Source organism: Macaca mulatta, chromosome 17 (assembly GCF_049350105.2).
Source record: "Macaca mulatta isolate MMU2019108-1 chromosome 17, T2T-MMU8v2.0, whole genome shotgun sequence".
NCBI lineage: Eukaryota > Metazoa > Chordata > Mammalia > Primates > Cercopithecidae > Macaca > Macaca mulatta.
Window position 1 is genome coordinate 67,530,053 of NC_133422.1, and position 19,033 is coordinate 67,549,085.

The 19,033-nt window shown below is 37.8% G+C and overlaps 2 protein-coding genes across 14 annotated transcripts in view; one reads left to right on the top strand and one right to left on the bottom strand.

Annotated features, from left to right (window-relative positions):
- Positions 1–12,631, bottom strand: part of DIS3 (DIS3 homolog, exosome endoribonuclease and 3'-5' exoribonuclease) — a 29,352-nt gene extending 16,721 nt beyond the window's left edge. Inside the window, exons 1-13 of one of the 5 annotated variants that reach the window (XM_015121173.3) lie at positions 12,280–12,631; positions 11,521–11,678; positions 8,897–9,090; positions 8,134–8,207; positions 6,643–6,810; positions 5,918–6,082; positions 4,656–4,769; positions 4,071–4,208; positions 3,083–3,229; positions 2,549–2,665; positions 2,184–2,285; positions 1,504–1,568; positions 1,327–1,411 (exon numbers count right to left, since the gene is read on the bottom strand). In XM_015121173.3, the coding sequence (XP_014976659.3) occupies positions 1,327–1,411; positions 1,504–1,568; positions 2,184–2,285; positions 2,549–2,665; positions 3,083–3,229; positions 4,071–4,208; positions 4,656–4,769; positions 5,918–6,082; positions 6,643–6,810; positions 8,134–8,207; positions 8,897–9,090; positions 11,521–11,678; positions 12,280–12,507 (1,755 nt within the window). In that variant the 5' untranslated portion in view covers positions 12,508–12,631. Of the gene's footprint in view, positions 1–1,326; positions 1,412–1,503; positions 1,569–2,183; positions 2,286–2,548; positions 2,666–3,082; positions 3,230–4,070; positions 4,209–4,655; positions 4,770–5,917; positions 6,083–6,642; positions 6,811–8,133; positions 8,208–8,896; positions 9,091–11,520; positions 11,679–11,934; positions 12,028–12,279 lie in introns of those variants that run through there. The other 4 variants (XM_001084036.5, XM_077974339.1, XM_077974340.1 and 1 more) reach the window with 4 other exon arrangements.
- Positions 12,632–12,808: 177 nt separating this feature from the next.
- Positions 12,809–19,033, top strand: part of PIBF1 (progesterone immunomodulatory binding factor 1) — a 278,245-nt gene continuing 272,020 nt past the window's right edge. For 8 of the 9 annotated variants that reach the window (XR_003724327.2, XM_077974341.1, XM_077974345.1 and 5 more), the window contains exons 1-2: positions 12,809–13,027; positions 14,110–14,408. Coding sequence is in view for 8 of the 9 variants with exons in the window: in XM_077974341.1 (XP_077830467.1) it covers positions 14,157–14,408 (252 nt within the window). In the remaining variant the exon portion in view is untranslated. The remainder of the gene's footprint in view (positions 13,028–14,109; positions 14,409–19,033) is intronic. The other variant, XM_077974342.1, reaches the window with a different exon arrangement.

Consider the following 19,033-nt stretch of genomic DNA (forward strand, 5'->3'; position numbering starts at 1 on the left):
GCAGGTCCGGTCAGATTCCTGGGATAGCCAACTCATCTACTAAGAGTTTCCCCTCTGAAAGAGGTTTTATGTTACATGTTCACCAGGTTTGTTTTCTTATCATTTTGTTATACCGACCAAGTCTTAAAGAACTAAAAGTCTTTCTTACTTAAAAGTACAAACTGTGATGGCTTAAATAATTCACACATCACTCTTTATCAGTCTAACAGTTTTCTTTGCAACCACTAGCTAGCAGAACAGCAAGGATGCCAAAGGGCCAGAAAAAACAGGTTAAGTTTGGAAAACAGATCATTAGAAGATAAGCGGCTTGGCAAACCTTGAAGAAACATGTAGGGCAAAATAAGACAGAACATAAAGGATTCTTGGGAGAAGTACAAAAAAAAAAGGAAAAGGACAAGAAAGACAACCTGGCTCCATTCCGAAGAAACAAGATCTCAGGCTCGTTCTACTGAAATCCAACAGTGAATTAAACATCGTTTCTGTGAGAAAATGTGAAGAAAGAAGCAGTGTACCTGCTAACTTTTAAAACACTAACTATTTATAAGTAGGAACAGCTTCAATTACTAAGGTTCTTGACTTAAGGCATAAAACCACCAGTTGGTCTTCTCAAGTATATATACTTTGTAAGTTTCTGAATATAGGACAACTGCAACATGAACTAGTTTCTGAATCATATTAAAAATTAAGCAGATAACTGGGAAAAAAAAAAAAAAAAACCTTCTTAATTTTGCTATAACAATGCCCCCATTCTATCCTGAGGGCACAGACCTAGCACTTGTTTTTCTGCCTACAAAGACTCTTCCTCCCCCATTCAAACTGAAATACATTTATCTGTACCCACTTTACATGTTCAAAAGAGCATCTAGCTTGATTGAAAAATTCTCAAGAAGTGGGCAGCAATCTCAAATTTAGGTGATGGCACCGGGGCTGGGGCTGGTTACTTTGGCCTGGTATTAGCTAGGTCAAGAAAGCTGGCAATAAGACTCTGGTGGCCTGTTCCGCATTCTTCTCCGAGAGTAGGTAGCAAAAGAGCCAAATGAGTTTTAGTGTAAATTTAAGTGCATCTGTACGTGTGTAAGCACGTGCCTGCAGCTGTGAACTTTTTTAGACCATGTTTATATCACAGGCATTTATATGTATACATTTTTTCTATTTTAGGTTAAGTAAATATACATATAAACTATTATACATAACATCCCTTTTCAAATATATATTTTTACATATGTGTATATATACATACACACGAATCTTTTAAAAATTTAACTTTAGTTTTCAAAAAAGTACCAAAAAGTTTAAAAATTAGAGATTATTAGCCATGAAACGAACCTTTGAATTAATAACACTTTTGGTAAACTTCGTTTTTAAGATTTCAGCGTTGTGATTCATTTCCCAAATACATGAAAATGCCAGCCTATGAAGGAAAATACAGAGTATTTCTTAATGGGAATTGGGTTAAAGTAGTAAATACAATGTCTTCAAGGAAAAACAAACATGCAGAAATACCTGTCAACATCACATTTTAAGGAACACAAGTTAGAGCTAAGCAACTCTGGAACCATGTCAATCCTCTGCAAAAGATAAAAATAGAACCACAGATTACTTAGCTGTATCCATACATTTATTTGAGGTTCTATTCTCAAATAATATTAATTAAACAAGGAAAGAAAAGTGTTCTGGTTGTTTATAAATAGGATAATTGAGAAAAGATCAAATAAAAGGAATGTTTCTATAAAAGTACTTACACAAAATTGTTAAGGAAGGAAAGCTATGAAGGAAAATTGGACTTCATGCCAATTAATCTAAGTTTAAGTCCTCTATACTAACGACCCAGCTGTCCTCTGAAAGTTTTAAATCTCTGGTCTGTGTAAGTTTATACTTGATAACTGACTCTCTATGACTGGACCTTTCTCCAATGCTTAATACAAACTACAAGGTGTTTTTAAAATACCAAAAAAAGAAAAGAGAAACTAAACTTTTATGGAAATCACTGAGACTAAGTTTAACCTTCCCCTTGACTTTCACAATACTTTACTTGTTATTTGAACCACTTGGTAACAAAAATTTTCTATATATTTAGTGATTTAAAGCCACCTTATTCCATGTATTTTTCTTAGCTAATTCATGGCTGTTTAAAAATCCTTAGGTGTCCATGATTGCTAAATGTTTTAATTCAATACATTTACCTTTTCACAAAGATACACAGTTGTTCCTCTTCTGGCTGATTCTTGATCCAAGGCATTTCCTGGCCTAATAAAATGGCTCACATCAGCAATATGAACACCAACCTTAAAAAGATAAAAATAAAAGGATGTCAATATGCTTGACTGGGTAAATGTACCTCATGGGAGTTTCAGTAAGATAAAGTTTAGCTAAATTCAAAAAAGACTCAGTCACCTCTGCCATTTCAACTTCTGACACATGGCCAATAGTCTGCAGCTATAATTACACTTCACAAGAGTAATTAACAAGCAAATTCTATTCTAGGTCAAAAGAAAATGAACTCAGAACAGAACTACATTTAGGTAAGGACACGATTACATATTTATACCTCCAAATTTCCATTTTCGAGTTCTCTACAATGTAGAGCGTCGTCTATATCAGTACATCCTGGTGGGTCTACACTACAAATACACAGATGCCTCAGGTCTTCTCGGTTTTTCATGTCCTAGAAGACGTGAAATTATAAACAAATAAATTATTTCCAAAGCACAACTACAACATATTAATAGCTCTTGTGAAACCAGTAATACTTATACAAAAACAATTTAGCTGTATTTTCTTGATGACAATCACATTTCTTTTTCCTGCACTGGAGCAGAGAGACGCCACATATGATTTGTAACTAATGGTTTCCTTCCCTTTGAAACATTTAACATATGCAAGTGTCTGTCCCATAGACAAACTTACCTTTCAATGAAGAAGCAAACGACTTCTTCTGTAATTCCTAAAAATGCTAGACCCAACAAAATGCAGGGAAAGAGGGCCCGTGATGTCTACATATTTAAAAACACATACAGAAATTAAACAAAACTAGGGAAGATATAATAATTTATAAAGTCACTACAAATTACTTTCAACTTACCTTTTCAGTAATGCTCCAGGGCATCTTTGGCAGAAAACTAAGAACAGCCTGTGAAAAAGGCTGGTGGGGAACATCGTGTTCAAGTAACAGAACTTCTGTTTCAGTCTCTTTCTCTCCAACATCGCCTAAATTTCTCACAAAGTGTCCCTGAAACCAAGAGGCATTGTTAGAAATGCCTATGTTATAGTAAATTTACATCTCATCATATTAAATTCTTCAGCATTTACATATCATCTCAGTATTCCTAAATATTTCCATAACGACTTCTGAAAAATGACTCTTTGGCACATTAGACAAGACTTCTCAACTGATTTATGATGGGAACTTCGTAAGGGTCCAGCTCTTACACTCTAAAGCATCTATTTCTCATTAACGTTCAAATTTAAAATGTGCTTCCAATATAATCTTTTCAAAATTTGTTGATTAGAATCTGTATAGAACTCAGTTTTCATAGCCATGATTAATAAAAGTCATTGGTTTAAAAATTTACATAAAAGAGGCCAGGCACAGTGGCTAACGCCTGTAATCTCAGCATTCTGGGAGGCTAAGGCGGGTGGATCACTTGAGGCCAGTTCAAGACCAGCCTGGCCAACAGGACGAAACCCCGTCTTCCCTAAAAATTAGCTGGGTGCGGCAGCGCACACCTGTAGTCCCACCTGAGAGGCTGAGACACAAGAATCACTTGAACCTGGGAGGTGGAGGGTGCAGTGGGCCGAGATCACGCCACTGCACTCCAGCCGGGGCAACAGGGTGAGACTCTCTCTCAAAAAGAAGAAATTTACATAGAAGTAACCACATGATTTACACTGGAATTTCATAAAATTAATTTGCAAAGTAAATATGCTACTTACCAGGTCACTTTGTGAAATATCTCTAAATTTCAGTACAAATCCTACATAGAAGTGATTCCATTTTTATTAAAAGCAGAAATACTATTCACAAAATTTGAATTAAACATCCGCAAATAAAATTAATACTTTAAGCTTACATTTGGATATCTGGAATTTCTGGGCCAACCATCAATAGCAACAATGATTCTCCGTCCTTCTAATGCAGAAGCCTGTCTGGTTTCTATGCGAATTCGAGGGATTCTCTTATCAGCGGGTGTAAAGAGATGTCTTCTTGACTAGCAAAAATTAGGAATCAAGATTTTACACACAAAAAATCTGAGGATGGAGGCAAAAGAAAGGCTGTAAGGCCGGGCGCGGTGGCTCAAGCCTGTAATCCCAGCACTTTGGGAGGCCGAGGCGGGTGGATCACGAGGTCAGGAGATCGAGACTATCCTGGCTAACACGGTGAAACCCCGTCTCTACTAAAAATACAAAAAACTAGCCGGGCGAGGTAGCGGGCGCCTGTAGTCTCAGCTACTCGGGAGGCTGAGGCGGGAGAATGGCGTGAACCCGGGAGGCGGAGCTTGCAGTGAGCCAAGATCACGCCACTGCACTCCAGCCTGGGAGACACAGCGAGACTCCGTCTCAAAAAAAAAAAAAAAAAAAAAAAAAAAAAGAAAGGCTGTAAGTTCTACTAAATGTTTATCCTTTTTTTTATTACACAGTAAATGCTCTTTACTCACCTCCTTAATGTCAGACTTGGAAAGCATGCCACAATATGGTCTCCAGTTCCTTTTTATTATTCCTACAACTCTGCCTGTAGGCTTCAACATTTTCTCGCTTACAGCAGTCTTAAGCTGAGATATAAAAGTAATAATGTTCAGTTATATTCCTCTAAGTGTTAGGCAATTTCCTTTCAAAATCAAAATACATACACGGATACTAATCCATTCAGGCAGTAAATTATGACATAAGACTACAGAATGCTGATGTTTCAAAATTCTAGACAAGAACATGCCAAACCAAACCACAGACATTCTCTCTTGATAATAAAGCACTACAAAACAATCAAAAAGCAAAAACAAATAAATAAATATAACTGAATACATATGTTAGAACTCAGCACTTTTCAGGATTAACATGAGGATTTACTGACTAAAATAGACACACAGGTCTGCGAATTAGACTAGGCTTTGAGTACTAGTTTGCGTAAATTAGCTATGTGGTATGGTGACTAGTTCCCTTTGGACCTTTATTTGTTCATTCTAAAGGTTCTTCCTTATACAAAATAAAAACCCAAATAAAGAGTGTCTGCTATTAGAAATAACAAAAGTTCCTATGGTATTTCACCTCTTAATACTATCCAAAGGCCTGGACTCTCCATGGATAATTATACAATGAGACTCCAGAGCAATGAATATAAATGATGGAAAAAGAAGAATATAAAAACTATTATATGTATTCCAACTATTTATATTACTGTAATTATAAAATACAGAAATAAAAAGGTCGTATCAAGTAGACTTAGTTCATATCATAAGAAAAAACTGAAAGTATTCTCTTCATAATAAATATGGTACCAGATAAGTTGCCCAAATATAATGGCCCAGAAGTACATCTATTATGTTAAGGGAATTTCACCTAAAGCATTTCTAAAACATTTCCTAAAACATTACTTAAAGCATTTCAGAAAATTTTAAATTTGTATTTGCTTAAACCTCACTAAGTCAAATAATATACTTGAATGTTATAAATTTTCAGTTTCATACTTGTATTAACTCATACTCGTATTAACAGTCTGTTTACATTTAAACCCATTTATTTGAGCAAATTAAGACAATAAAACTACATAGAAGAGAAAAAAAACATGTATATGACATGTGTTAAATATCAAAACTATAATTTTATGCAATAAATCTGAAAGCAATGAAACCTGTTGTCTTCCAAAGCTGACATATTAATACAAAGCTGCACAGACAAAAAAAAATCCTGCTTAGATTCATACCATTCGTTCTCTCTCTTCTTCTTTCTCCACATCTTCTTCATTTTGACCTTCATCTTGTAAAACAACAGAAGATGGTGCTACCCACTGACTCTTGGGGAGAAGCTCCACAGCCACAATATCTTCGTGAACAGCTCTGTTTAAATGTTTCAGTCCCTGTAAGATTATCTGTTTAAAACAACAGAGGGCATGAGCCCAAATATTTTTAATGGCAATATATTAAAGGGAAGATCATCTAACAGATATTTACATACATTCTGAATGCCTCCATGGAATCTCTATTCCTCCTTTATAGATTTTCTTTCTCTATTGTGTCCCTAATTTCACAACCTTAATTTCTCAATAGCAGGTAGAAAAAACGTAAGTCAGAATATACAGCTTGTGTTCATGGCTCCATCATTAACTTACGCTGGTACCAAGAGACTTTGGAAAAATTATTTATGCTCTCTAAATCTCAAGGTCCTGATTGGTCAAATAAGAGTACGCTACCTAGTTTTTTATAGGTTGGGTTGAACATTAAATGAAATGCCATGCGCAAAGATTTTAAAAACTACCTGACAAATCATGAGCACTGTTAAAAAAAAAAAAAAAGAAAGAAAAAAGTTACCATTTGCTTTAGAGTATGTGAAGCCTCATATGTTATGCAAATAGTATTTACCATTAACTGGTCATAATATATAAAATAGCATCTTTATTTTAGTGTATAAGAAATTTATTTATATACTTGCCTCTTTATTTTCTTCATTGTCACCATGAATCCATACTGTAGCTTCTAAGTAATTTTCCCTGCTGGCTCTAAATGTTCCTTGAAGGTATGTACCAGATTTTATGCCTTGCTGTAGCTTACTTAAGGGAAGATGCTCTGAAAATATTATTTTTCCATTTTCTATTTCATTCTATGAAATAAGCAAACCAAAAGATGCCGCTAATAAGTCTTCTGTTCACTCAATACACAACTATTATTAATATCAGAGAATTTTTGAAATCTACATTATGGTATACACAACTCTGAATAGGAGAAAATATAGTAGCTTTTCTCATAGGTCAGTGCTAACAAAAACAGCTTTCTATGATGAAGTATTCATTTTGTGATCTCTAATATGGTAGCCACTAGACATAAGTTTCTCTTGGGCACTTGAAAGATAGATAGTACCACCAAGAAATTGAATTTTTAATACATATTAAATTTAAACAGTCACAAATAACTAAGTGGCTACGTATTAGGGCAATACTTAATCTGTATTTCAAAAATCAAACTCAACTTTTATCTTCTCATTTCCTTTTGGTTTCATAAAGTATTATAAAAGTCAGAAGGGATGACAGAAATGTAAAGATTGGATTTACATATAATGTCCTATCACTTAAAACCTATTTCTGTAACAAGGGCTACCATTTATACTTACCATACCTATGTGCCAGGCACTGAGATGAAAATTGTATTAATGCCACAGTTATCATCTTATTTGATCCTTACAACAATATTATGAAGTCATTATTGCTAAACATTACATATTTATATATAAGAAAATGAAGGCTCAGAATTTAATTATTCCCTTAGCACTCCTTCTCACATCAGCTATTGCAATGACTCCTTTACTCACTTCTCTGCCTCTAATCTTTCCTGGATAAAACGCATAATCTTACATATTGACACGAGAGTGGTCTTACAAATAAATACCATTTCTGATCATTCTCTCCTGCTCCACCAATCCACATTCATATACCCTTGCTTTTTCTTAGCCTGACATATAAGAAAGGGATCTCAGAATCCTTTCCTCTTCATAGCAGCCCTTCTGAGAGATCTTTATAAATCAATTGAAAAATTACTAACCTACAGAATAAGTTATAGGTCTTTACTACACTCCCCTCCCTCTTCTTTTCTCTGCCTGCAGCGCCTGCCACTTCTGTATTTGTCAACAGCTACTCTTTATTCACAAATCAGCCATGGATTCCATTCATTTTTTCCTCAACCAAACAGTGCTACCATGTACCAGGCCCTACTCAGGTTAAAGGAAATATATCTATTTTAGAAAGTTGTCTTTTAGGAATGGCATTTCAATAAGCCTATGACATCCACTCTTGTTTATAACACAACTATTCCAAATCCAGCTTACCCACCGACATTCCAATTTTTAAAATTGGTATCTATGTGCCTAATATTCCAAAGTGGCTATTTTAATATTTTTACTTTTCAAAAACAAAACAAAACAAAAACATACCACTTCTTCAGATAAACAAGCAAGACGATCTATGAGTTCAGGGTTAGCAGTTAGGCTCTTTACATATTCTTCACCTGAAAAAATAAGTTTATGTTGTTTTTGATAGTGTTTTTTTCCTTAGATACGAAAAAGATGGATAGTCTTGTTTGCGACAGTATACGTGTCATTCTTTCATTCATTAAAAGACAGTCTCACTCTGTCTCTCAGGCTGGAGTGCAGCAGTGCAATGACACATCACTACAGCCTAGAATCCCTGGGCTCAAGCTATCTTCATGCCTTAGCCTCCTGAGTAGCTGGGACTATAGTTACACACTACCATGCATGGCTCTCTCTTTTTTTTTTTTTCTGTAGAGACATAGTCTTCCTATGTTGCCCAGGCTGGTCTTGAACGCCTGGTCTCAAGCAAGCCTCTTGCCCTGACCTCCCAAAGTGTTGGGATTACAGCACCTGGCCTCAATTTATTTAAGAAACAAAATCCAAAAATCTGTTGATGTGATCATGCCTAAAGCAGAGGCAGGCGTTCCAGTGTATTTATGAGATTTCATCGCTAAACCAGTTGCAAATACTGAGGGGAAAATTAACAACCACTGGGCACCACAACATATTTAGCTTAAAAACTATGTGAAATTTAAAAATACAAAAATATCACATGAAGTTACATAGGACTACGAAAATACTAAAGTGAACATCTGACTATAGGTCTGATGATTATTTTTCCACGTATTTGCAAACATGCACTAAGTACTTCTACATCTAGACTTACAAGTGAAAGCTGGTATTCCTTCTTCTACAGCTTTCTCTTTGTTTTTCCTGTCATTTGTTATGAAGATAACTTGCAGGTGGTTGTCTGCTGACATTTTCTTCAAATGTTCATTGTACCATTTTGCTGCTACTCGAATAGCTCTATCATTCCTGTCATTAGCATTTTCTCCCTGCTCTTGTTCTACATAGGTTTCTCTAAATGGAAAGGAAAGGAAAAAACGAAACAAAAGGAAATCAGTAGACACAAGGATATGTGAAAACTCTTAGCACATATATGCTTAACCACTAACCCAGAAAAAGTCAATGGTATATCTTTTCTCTGGAATGTATTCAGATGTACACCTCAGAGAAGAAATTAAGATTCCTATAATTAAGTTTTTAAGAAACAATTTGCTTGGAAAAGAAGAAAATTATGTTATTAATGGGACAAGAAAAAGACTAATAGAATTTCTTTTCCTAAAAAGAAAAATTCAAGATCAGAATTTATACTTTAGGTTGAGACACTAAATAAGTTTGTTGAGATAAAATTATAATACAATTTCACAGGTCTGATAATCAGATTTCACTCACACTGTAGGTTAATAGCAATTTCTAAAAGCTACAAATAGTATAATTAGATCATTTATAATCAGAATTCTACAGTCATTAATAAATAATGCATGTAAATTATCCATGGTAAACACTAATAGCTGAAGTTATGTAGAGACTGAAAAGCCAGGTATATTAATAGATATTACATATTTCTTCTATCTAAACTCCCAAATGTCAATACATTCATCTATTTCTTTAAATCTGTTCATCAATGCCAGGTTTAAGTACAACAGCAAAGTTCACTACAATAGCTTCCAGTACTTTATGGTAATAGATTTCAATTTTATAATTTGATTGATTTATATTAATAGTTTTAGAATTATTTTATTCCTCATCGTTGAATGCACTTGCTAATGCTTTTTTTTTTTTTTTTTTTTGAAACGGAGTCTTGCTCTGCAGCTCAGGCTGGAGTGCAGTGGCACGATCTCAGCTTACTGCAACCTCTACCTCCGAGTTCAAGCGATCCTCCCAAATCAGCCTCGCAAGCAGCTGGGACTAGAAGCACGTACCACCACAACCAGCTAATTTGGCTAGGCTGGTCTGGAACTCCTGGCCTCAAGTGATCTGCCCATCTCAACCTCCCAAAGTGCCAGGATTACAGACATAAGCCACCACGCCCAGCTGCTAATGCTTAAAGCTTATCAGTGAAAGACAGAGTCATCAATTTTTGAATTGGTTTTAAAGGTGGGTCTTTCTGCACTGAAAAACAAGTGATGTTCCTATTTCTGGATTTCAAGGAAGTACTAACAATAAGAAGCCTACAAGGGCTTTACTGGTATTCTTTACAAGGACATTGAAGTTTGAAATATAAGAATCAAGAAAGTTGATAAATTAAGGTTTTTAAAAATGTGCATAATCTGATGGAATTTCATTACCAGAATCCTACACACTAATCCAATGGTTCTCAATTGAGTGAATTCGCTCCCCCAGGGCATTTTGCATCATTACAACTGAGTGGTGGTGGTGGTGGGGGTAAGGGGTGGTGATTCTGCCAAAGAGGCTAGGAACACTGTTAAACATCCTACAATGTATAAAACAGCCTTCCCACCACACACAAAAAAATTCAGTTCAAAATATCTATAATGCCAAGATTGAGAAGCCCTGATCCAATCCAATAAAAGTACCATAAATACCCATCATAGATTATTTACGTAATATAACATAATAGGCAATATCTTATTTTCTGAGACCACACACTGAGTTCAAAGGTCTTGAATCTAAAAGCACAACAAAGAATTCTATTCCTGGCCAGGCATGGTGGCTCATGCCTGTAATCCCAGGACTTTGGGAGGCTGCAGTGGGCAGATCACGAGGTCAGGAATTTGAGACCCGCCTGACCAACATGGTGAAACCCTGTCTCTACTAAAAAAACAAAAATTAGCCGGGCATAGTGGTACCTGCCTGTAATCCCAGCTACTCAGGAGACTGAGGAAGGAGAAACGCTTGAACTTGGGAGGTGGAGGTTGCAGTGAGCCGAGATCATGCCATGCACTCCAGCCTAGGCGGCAGAGTGAGACTGTGTCTCAAAAAAAAAAAAAAAAAAAGAATTATATTCCTTAACCTAATCTTGCTCAATGTAATCTGCTGCAAAGTATTAAACTTTTTAAAAGACCATTAAGAATAAATATACTTTCTATTTCTAAACAAAATAGAAACTTCACAAACTCATACATTTTATTGCCCTGTTCTTCACATTATATGGCATTCCAGGAACTTAGGCAAATCTCATCTTCCAAGATTCTACGGTCTAACTCAAGCTAAAACCAATTCAAAATGAAAACATTTTGGAAATAAAATTACCTACTGTAGTCTAGGAGTCAGCAGGCCTTGGTTTTAGGCTTGAGCCCATCAATGCCTGTGTGACCTTAGAGATTCACTTAGCATTATCTTCTGCACAGCGATGTAAGAATCAAATAGGGTATGAAATCTATCACTTATCTACTGACAATGTCACAAATTACTCACAGGAACCCTCTTTCCAATTTAGCTAATTCTGTGGTTTCCTGATATTTAACTTAGCAATATTCCTCCTACCTATGGTGCTCATTAGTGAAAGTATAGAAATGCTTCTCTTGGTTATTAGTCACATCTCGGATACGTTTATACACGGGGGCACTGCGATTTCTCACTTCTTGAAGAACTGTTTGTAGCACAATTACATTCCTGATGGCAGGGTCCTCAAGAACATCAATCTTAAAAAAAAGAAAGTAAGTTAATTTTTCCTATATTCATTTGTAAGTAGTTTCTGTCAAACACAAAATCCCGTTTTATGTTGGGCATAAATACTTTATGTTTTAAATACACTGAATAAGTTAAGCCAAGAAGCTATTTGGCTATAGAAAACAATAGTCACTAAATCCTTCAGATCTATTTAAAAAGCACACTTAAACAGACCAATCCAAGACTTCGTAGAATTAAGGGTATTAATAAAGAAATACGTTGGCTCACATAGTTTTTGTTCGTAGGCACTTACAAGCTGCCTGGGAGTCGCAGGCTGGAGGCCACAGAAGCCCAGGTCCCCAGCCTCCAGGCACTTACAATCTAAGGCAGAAGAGACACCAGGAGTTAGAAAAATAACGTGTCTAAAATACGACTCCAAGAACTACATTTTTTAAAGCACAAGGAAAAGAACCTCGGCCTGCGGAACAGGCAGCTTGGGTCCCCAGGGGGTTTCCCTTCCCCTAGATCTGAGACACTGCCAAAGACCCTCCTCCCTGAGCCTCAGTTTCCCTACGTGTCATATCCCCTTGTCCCGGTGGGGCCTCGCTGTCCGCGGTTCGCCCGCCCACGCACCTGGTGCAGTAACACATTAGTGTCAGGCAGCAAGTAGTGCGGCTGCGGGCAGAGGCTGCTCGCCGGGTCCTGGGGCTGCGGCTCCAGGGCCGGCCCCTCGTGCGCCCCGCCACACGCTGCGCACCCGGACGCACCGCAGCCGATGTCGTCTCGCAGGTAGTGCTCGCGCACGATCTTCATCACGCCGCCCGCCCGGGTCTTTTTTAAGAACGTCTTGGACTTGAGCATCTTGCCTCGCCGCGCAGAATCCTAACCCCAGCAGTGCTCTTCCAGCAAAAGGCTTCAAGCTAGGACACAACTATGCCTCATCCAGAAGTCCTCTCTTTTCCGTTCCTGGATATTAGTAACACTTCTCGCGGGAAATGTCGAGACAAAAGTTGATTGGCTCTCTGACGGCCGCGATTGGGCGAAAGTGAGGAGGGGCGACAAAGCAAGGCGAGGAGCCATTTCCGCCCGTAGCCTAGGCGGGGCTCGCTTCTGGACTCCACCTCCCATCGTGTATTGCTTTCCGCGCCTCGGAACATCCGGGAGAGCTGACTTCCGGCGGCTTGTGGGAGTGCTGCTTCTATCGTCCTTACGGGTGCGGAGATGGTTGTCTTGGTTACTGGTCCTAACGGTCCCCTGTCCTGAAATCCCTTGTTGAGGGCCTGCAACCTTGAGCTTCCGACTGGAGACGCCTTTGGTCCCTCGAAGTATCTGCACTGGCCGCTGGTCAAGCGTTCAGTGTGGAGTAATTGACTCTTTCGAGGTAACTAGCGACTATCATCCCTTTGCCGCGTGGGGCAAGGAATCCCCCGACCTGCCAAGTTTGGGGCTTAATTTTCGCGCTGAGTGTGTAGGCAGTCCCCGTTTCGGGTCCTTTGTAATCGAGGAGACGATTTGCCTTTGAATTCACTTTTTCTTACCCATTTCCCTTCAAAAAGGAGGGAGGCCGATCTTAGTATAGTTCTCGCTGTTTCCACTCCATACACCTTTCCTTATCATTCAGTTTAGAAAAACTGAAATATTTAATAGCATAATTTGTTATATCATGAGGTATTAAAACAAGGTAGTTGCTAACATTCTTATGAAAGAGTAAGAAGTTATATTTAGAATTTCTTTAACTTTTGTTATACCCTGTTGTTTTCATTCTGCTATCTATAAAAAATGTTTTTGTCTCCCTGTTTTCCCTATTTAAAAAACTTTCAGTGATGACTCATTGCCTATAGAATAAAATCCAACCATATTTTGACATTATGAGGCCCTCCAGTCTTGATCGTTGAGGGTGTGTGTGTGTGTGTGTGTGTGTGTGTGTGTGTGTTTGTTTTGGGGGTGGGGGGCAATGGAAGGAGTAACTATTCCAAGACTTGGCTTTATTTTTTTACTTCCACTCACGTATCGTTAATAACTGCATGATTTCTCCTCTTTACTATGCCTGTCCAAGTCTTTCAAGAGTCTAAGTGCTACCTCCGTGTAACCTTTCCCTGACCAACTCAGTCGTGATTTCTGTTATCTTTGAGCATGTGTTGCTCTTAGTAGTGCCATTCTTGATTATAATGGGCTTTTTTCTTCATCTTGTACATTTCTTTGTTTCGTCCAAATAAGATTCCTCCCCCCAGGAACTGTTGTTTTTTGTTTGTTTGTTTTGTTTCTTTAAAGTTCCTCGAAGACTGAGTTCGTAGTAGGAATTAATGTGTTTGATTTGAGCACTAACTTGCTGCAATAATCTGTTCTAGATTAGGGGTGCACTAAATTGCCTAATATTTATTTAAGGAACCCTTAGTCTCTCTTCAATACCGTCCATGATTTCTGCAGTTAATTTTTAAATTAATGTTGTTTTTTAACCTACAGAATACTAAAATCGAATTAGAGAAGAAAACTGATCCATAATAATAAAAATGTCTCGAAAAATTTCAAAGGAGTCAAAAAAAGTGAACATCTCTAGTTCTCTAGAATCTGAAGATATTAGTTTAGAAACAACAGTTCCTACGGACGATATTTCCTCATCAGAAGAGCGAGAGGGTAAAGTCAAAATCACCAGGCAGCTAATTGAACGAAAAGAACTACTTCATAATATTCAGTTACTAAAAATTGAGCTATCCCAGAAAACTATGATGATCGACAATTTGAAAGTGGATTATCTTACAAAGGTAAGATCAGGTTTAAATTTTGTTTTCTGTATGCTTTATTGTCTTCAAATGGCAGGTAAATAAGAATTAAATACATACACACATTATCTGAACTTGAAATGATACATTTATATTTCTTGACAAGTATAGCCTTTAAATAATTTTGGTGTTCATAGAAGTAGAGAATAGAATGGTGGTTACCAAGGGCTGATGTGGTTGGGGTAAAGGAGGATTGGGGAGATGTTGGTCAAAGGATACATTATTACAGTTGAATAGGAGGAATACATTCAAGAGATCTATTGTGCAGCGTGGTGACTATAGTTAATGACATTGTAATCTTAACACATCAGATGTTAAGTGTTCTCATTACTAAAATAACTATGTGAGGTAGAACATTTGTTAATTAGCTAGAGTTAACCATTTCACAATGTACATATATTTCAAAACATTATGTTGTACCTGACAAATACAGTTTTATCTGTCAGTTGGATCACCTGAGGTCAGCAGTTTGAGACCAACCTGGCCAACATTGTGAAACCCCAGCTCTACTGAAAAAAAAAAAAAAGCCAGCCGTGATGGCAGGTGCCTGTAATCCCAGCTGCTCAGGAGTCTTGAGGCGGGAGGCTGAGGCAGGAGAATCGCTTGAGCCCAGGAGGTGGAGTTTGCAGTGAGCCACGATCGCGCCGCTGCACTTCAGCCTGGGCAACAGAGCAAGACTATCTCAAAAACTAATAATAATAATAATAATTGGAGGCCAGGTGCAGTGGCCAACACCGGTAATCCCAGCACTTTGGATGCTGAGGCCAGTGGATTGCTGTCAAGCTCAGGAGTTCGAGACCACCCTGGGCAACATGGTAGACCACCTTGCTACTAAAAAAATAAAATAAAATAAAATAAAATAAAATAGCCCTGCGTGGTGGTGCTCCACCTATGGGTCCCGCTACTCCCGAGGCTGAGGCAGGAGAATCACTTGAATCCAGGGGCAGAGATTACAGTGAGCTGAGGTCGTGTCACTGCACTCCAGCCTGAGTGACAGAGCAAGACCCTAGCTCAAAATGATAATAATTTGAATATTGAAATATGGAGTGATTTAAAGGTAGATATGGATTAATTACTTTTGTAGACTCAGTTTTAAAAATCTAGCACATATGAGGTATATTTTCTCTTTTTTTTTTTTTTTTTGAGACAGTCTTGCTCTGTCGCCCAGGCTGGAGTGCAGTGGCGCAATCTGGGCTCATTGCAACCTCTGCCTCTTGGGTTCAAGCAATTCTCCTGCCTCAGCCTCCCACATAGCTGGGATTACAGGTGCTCACCACCACGCCCGGGTAATTTTTTTTGTATTTTTAGTAGGGATGGAGTTTCACCATGTTGGCCAGGCTGGTCTGGAACTCCTGACCTCAGGTGATCCACCCATCTCGGCCTCCCAAAGTGGAAGTATATTTCCTTAGATGTATTTTCTTACCATGTTGTTTGCTACTTCATTTAGCACTAACAGATATGACTGATTTGATAGGGAGAATCAAAATTACAAATTTTTTTTTTTTCCTGAGATAGAGTCTAATTCTGTTGCCCAGGTTGGAGTGCAGTGGTGTGACCTCGGCTCGCTGCAACCTCCTCCTCCCAGATTCAAGTGATTCTCCTGCCTCAGCCTCCTGAGTAGCTGGGATTACAGGCGCCTGCCACCATGCCTGGCTAATTTTTGTATTTTTAATAGAGACAGGGTTTTTTGCCGTGTCGGCCAGGCTGATCTCGAACTCCTGGCTTTACGTGATCCGCCTCCCTCTGCCTTCCAAAGTGCTGGGATTACAGGCGTGAGCCACCGCACCTGACCAGCCAAAATTATAATTATCTTTGCTCTGGAAATTTGGTTTCTTTGGTACATTTCTTTTGCTACATACTGTGTCTGTCTATTTTATAGTTACTTTGTCATAATAAGATGCATAAATTCAGATTCCATAATCATTAGCAAACGATGTTTGCCATACAAATTAAAGATGTTCTAGTCATTGTTTTTTGTCCTTGTGTGGTTATCGACAGTTATAGGATTTGATGTAAGATTTATAAAGTTGTCACTAGCTATGAGAACTTTACAGCTATTTCAGAAAGACCAAAGAGTTCTTTCCTACTGTCACTGAGAACATCTTTGCTTTCCCATGGTAAACCCATCATCTTTCCTCTTGGTCCAGCTCTTTCTACCTGCACATTTTATTGTTTCACTTAGACTATCTCACTTGATAAGTCTGTCTCCTATTTTAGTTCTTGACTATGTATGCCAACTTACTTCAGTATCCTGCCACTGAAAAATTTCTTGATCATGCCTCTCATAGTTATCCAAAGCCTCAATCTTGATGAAGTAAAGGACCAGTTTAGGTAAACTTTTAAAAAATACACGAATGACTAACATTTATTGAGTGCTTATGCTGTGCCAGACATTGTTCTAAGAACCTTTAAGTGTTGCCTCATTTAAGCCTCATAGCAACCCTGTGAAAGATAGGTACTTTTAGGGGAGGAGGCTTTCCCTGAACCATTATATTAAATGAATCATACAGTAAGTTAGATAGTACCGGTTACTTAGTGTCTTAGTCCATTTGGTCAGCTATAACAAAATACCATAGACTGGGTAGCTTATAAACAACAAAAATTTATTTTGCACAGATCTGGAAGCAAGACAGTCCAAGATAAGGGTGCTCATATGGTAAGGTTCTGATGGGGGCACTCTCCCAGGTTGCATACTTCTTACTGTGTCCTCCTATGGCACAAAGGTAAGCTGGCTCTCTGGGATCACTTTTATAAGGGCACTAATCCCAACAATGAGGGTTCTACCCTTATAACCTAATCATCCCAAAGGCCCCCACTTCCTGCTACTCACATTTGTGATTAGGTTTCAATATATGAATTTTGAGGGGACACAGAAAATAAGCCCACAGTAAGTATTAGCTGTTGTTGTTATCAACTAACATAGTATCCTTATCTGTTTCATCCCTTTCATTTTCTGTGCCTTTTATGGCCATCAGACTGAATTTGTTTGTTATTTGTGAATAGACTATGAGGTCCGTGAGGACAAGGATGTTTTTGTATTCATGGTTGTATTTCCAGCACTTAGAACAGCGCCTGCCACAAAATAAGTGCCCAGCTGTTTTTTAAATGAATGACTGAACCCCATTTTGCTCAGATAAAACAAAACCACTAGGTGGTTAATAGCATACCCAAGGCCATTCAGATGAAAGTGATAGAACCAGATAGGATTCAAACCTAGGAGGTCTAAAGCCTATACTCTACACAAGTGAAGCTCCAAACACTTTCTTTTAGGTACCATATACAGTCACCTCCCTAGTCTCGGTCACTTGGTAGTTTATCCATGCATCCAGTGGTTTCCCATCCGTATTCCCTTACTCTTTTTGCATTTCACGTGAACTCCATCTACCGTCACCTCTCCAGATCTTTGGTGCAACTCATTGAATCAACCTGAGGTTATCTCCCGCTCATTAATTCACCCACTCAGTCAGCAAATATTTTATTAAGTGCTGCCTATATGCCATATCTAGACTTACATTTTATTCGGCCACCTCTTTTATTATTTGTCTTCAGCTTGCATTATGCTTGGTTGTCAACGGCTTTGCTTCTTTTTAGGTGTAAGCTTTATATTATAGAAATGTTGGCTGATTCGTGACAGGCTCTCTAGTGTAACAAATCCAAATTACAGTTCTAGGTGCACACAGTTTGGGTTTTGAATTCCAGCCTTACTAAATTCCTTAACTTGTTTATTCCCTGAATTCCTATAAACTGATAATAGTATTTATTCCATGGAATTATTGGGAGGATTTATCAATGTATGTAAGCTCATACATGCCTGGTATATACTAATAATATACTTACTATTTACATATTATTTTATTTGTAGCTGTACTTACTCAGCACAGTATTATTATTTTTCTACTTCCATGGTGCTTAATGTAGTTTTGTTGTGGTTTTCTAGTTTGGCTGAAAATGAGGAAGATTAAATTAGTCATTTTCCTGAGTTTGACACATAATCATCATTGATCCCTGGAAGGCCACTGTTTATCTAATGTATTTATTCTTTTTATTCCTATAGCTCATTCCCTTCTGTTTCTTAATGCAAACATTTTAATGTTTTGTTTACGTGTATTGAGAATGTGTATCTTTTATTTTAACTTTACAGAAAGGTAAATTGTATGCTTTGTTTTTGTTCTCATCTCTTTTTCTACTCAGCACTGTTTTTGAAATTATCTGTTACTTTGTGTACATCTAGTCCTTTGCTTCCAACTGTTATATAATTTTTGTGTGCATCTACCAGTCTATCTACTCCTACATTGCTAGGCATCCAGATTGCCTCCAGCTCCTTGCCAACACATGCAGCATTAGACATTTCTCTTCTGGACCTCTGTGAGCATGTTTTGACATATATAAACGTCTGCTTCATTTAAGTGTACTGCCAGGTTCTCTCCAAAATAGCTATCCTGCTGTATATTAGTGGAGTTTTTTCTCTATCAAATGAGCACTCAGGATTTTCTGCTTGAAGACCCCTTAGGAATAAGATGTTTGCTCTCAAATATATCAAGAAATACCTATTGTAGAGTTAGCCTTCCATAATTTATTGAACCTAAAGCACCTCTATTGTAAGATTC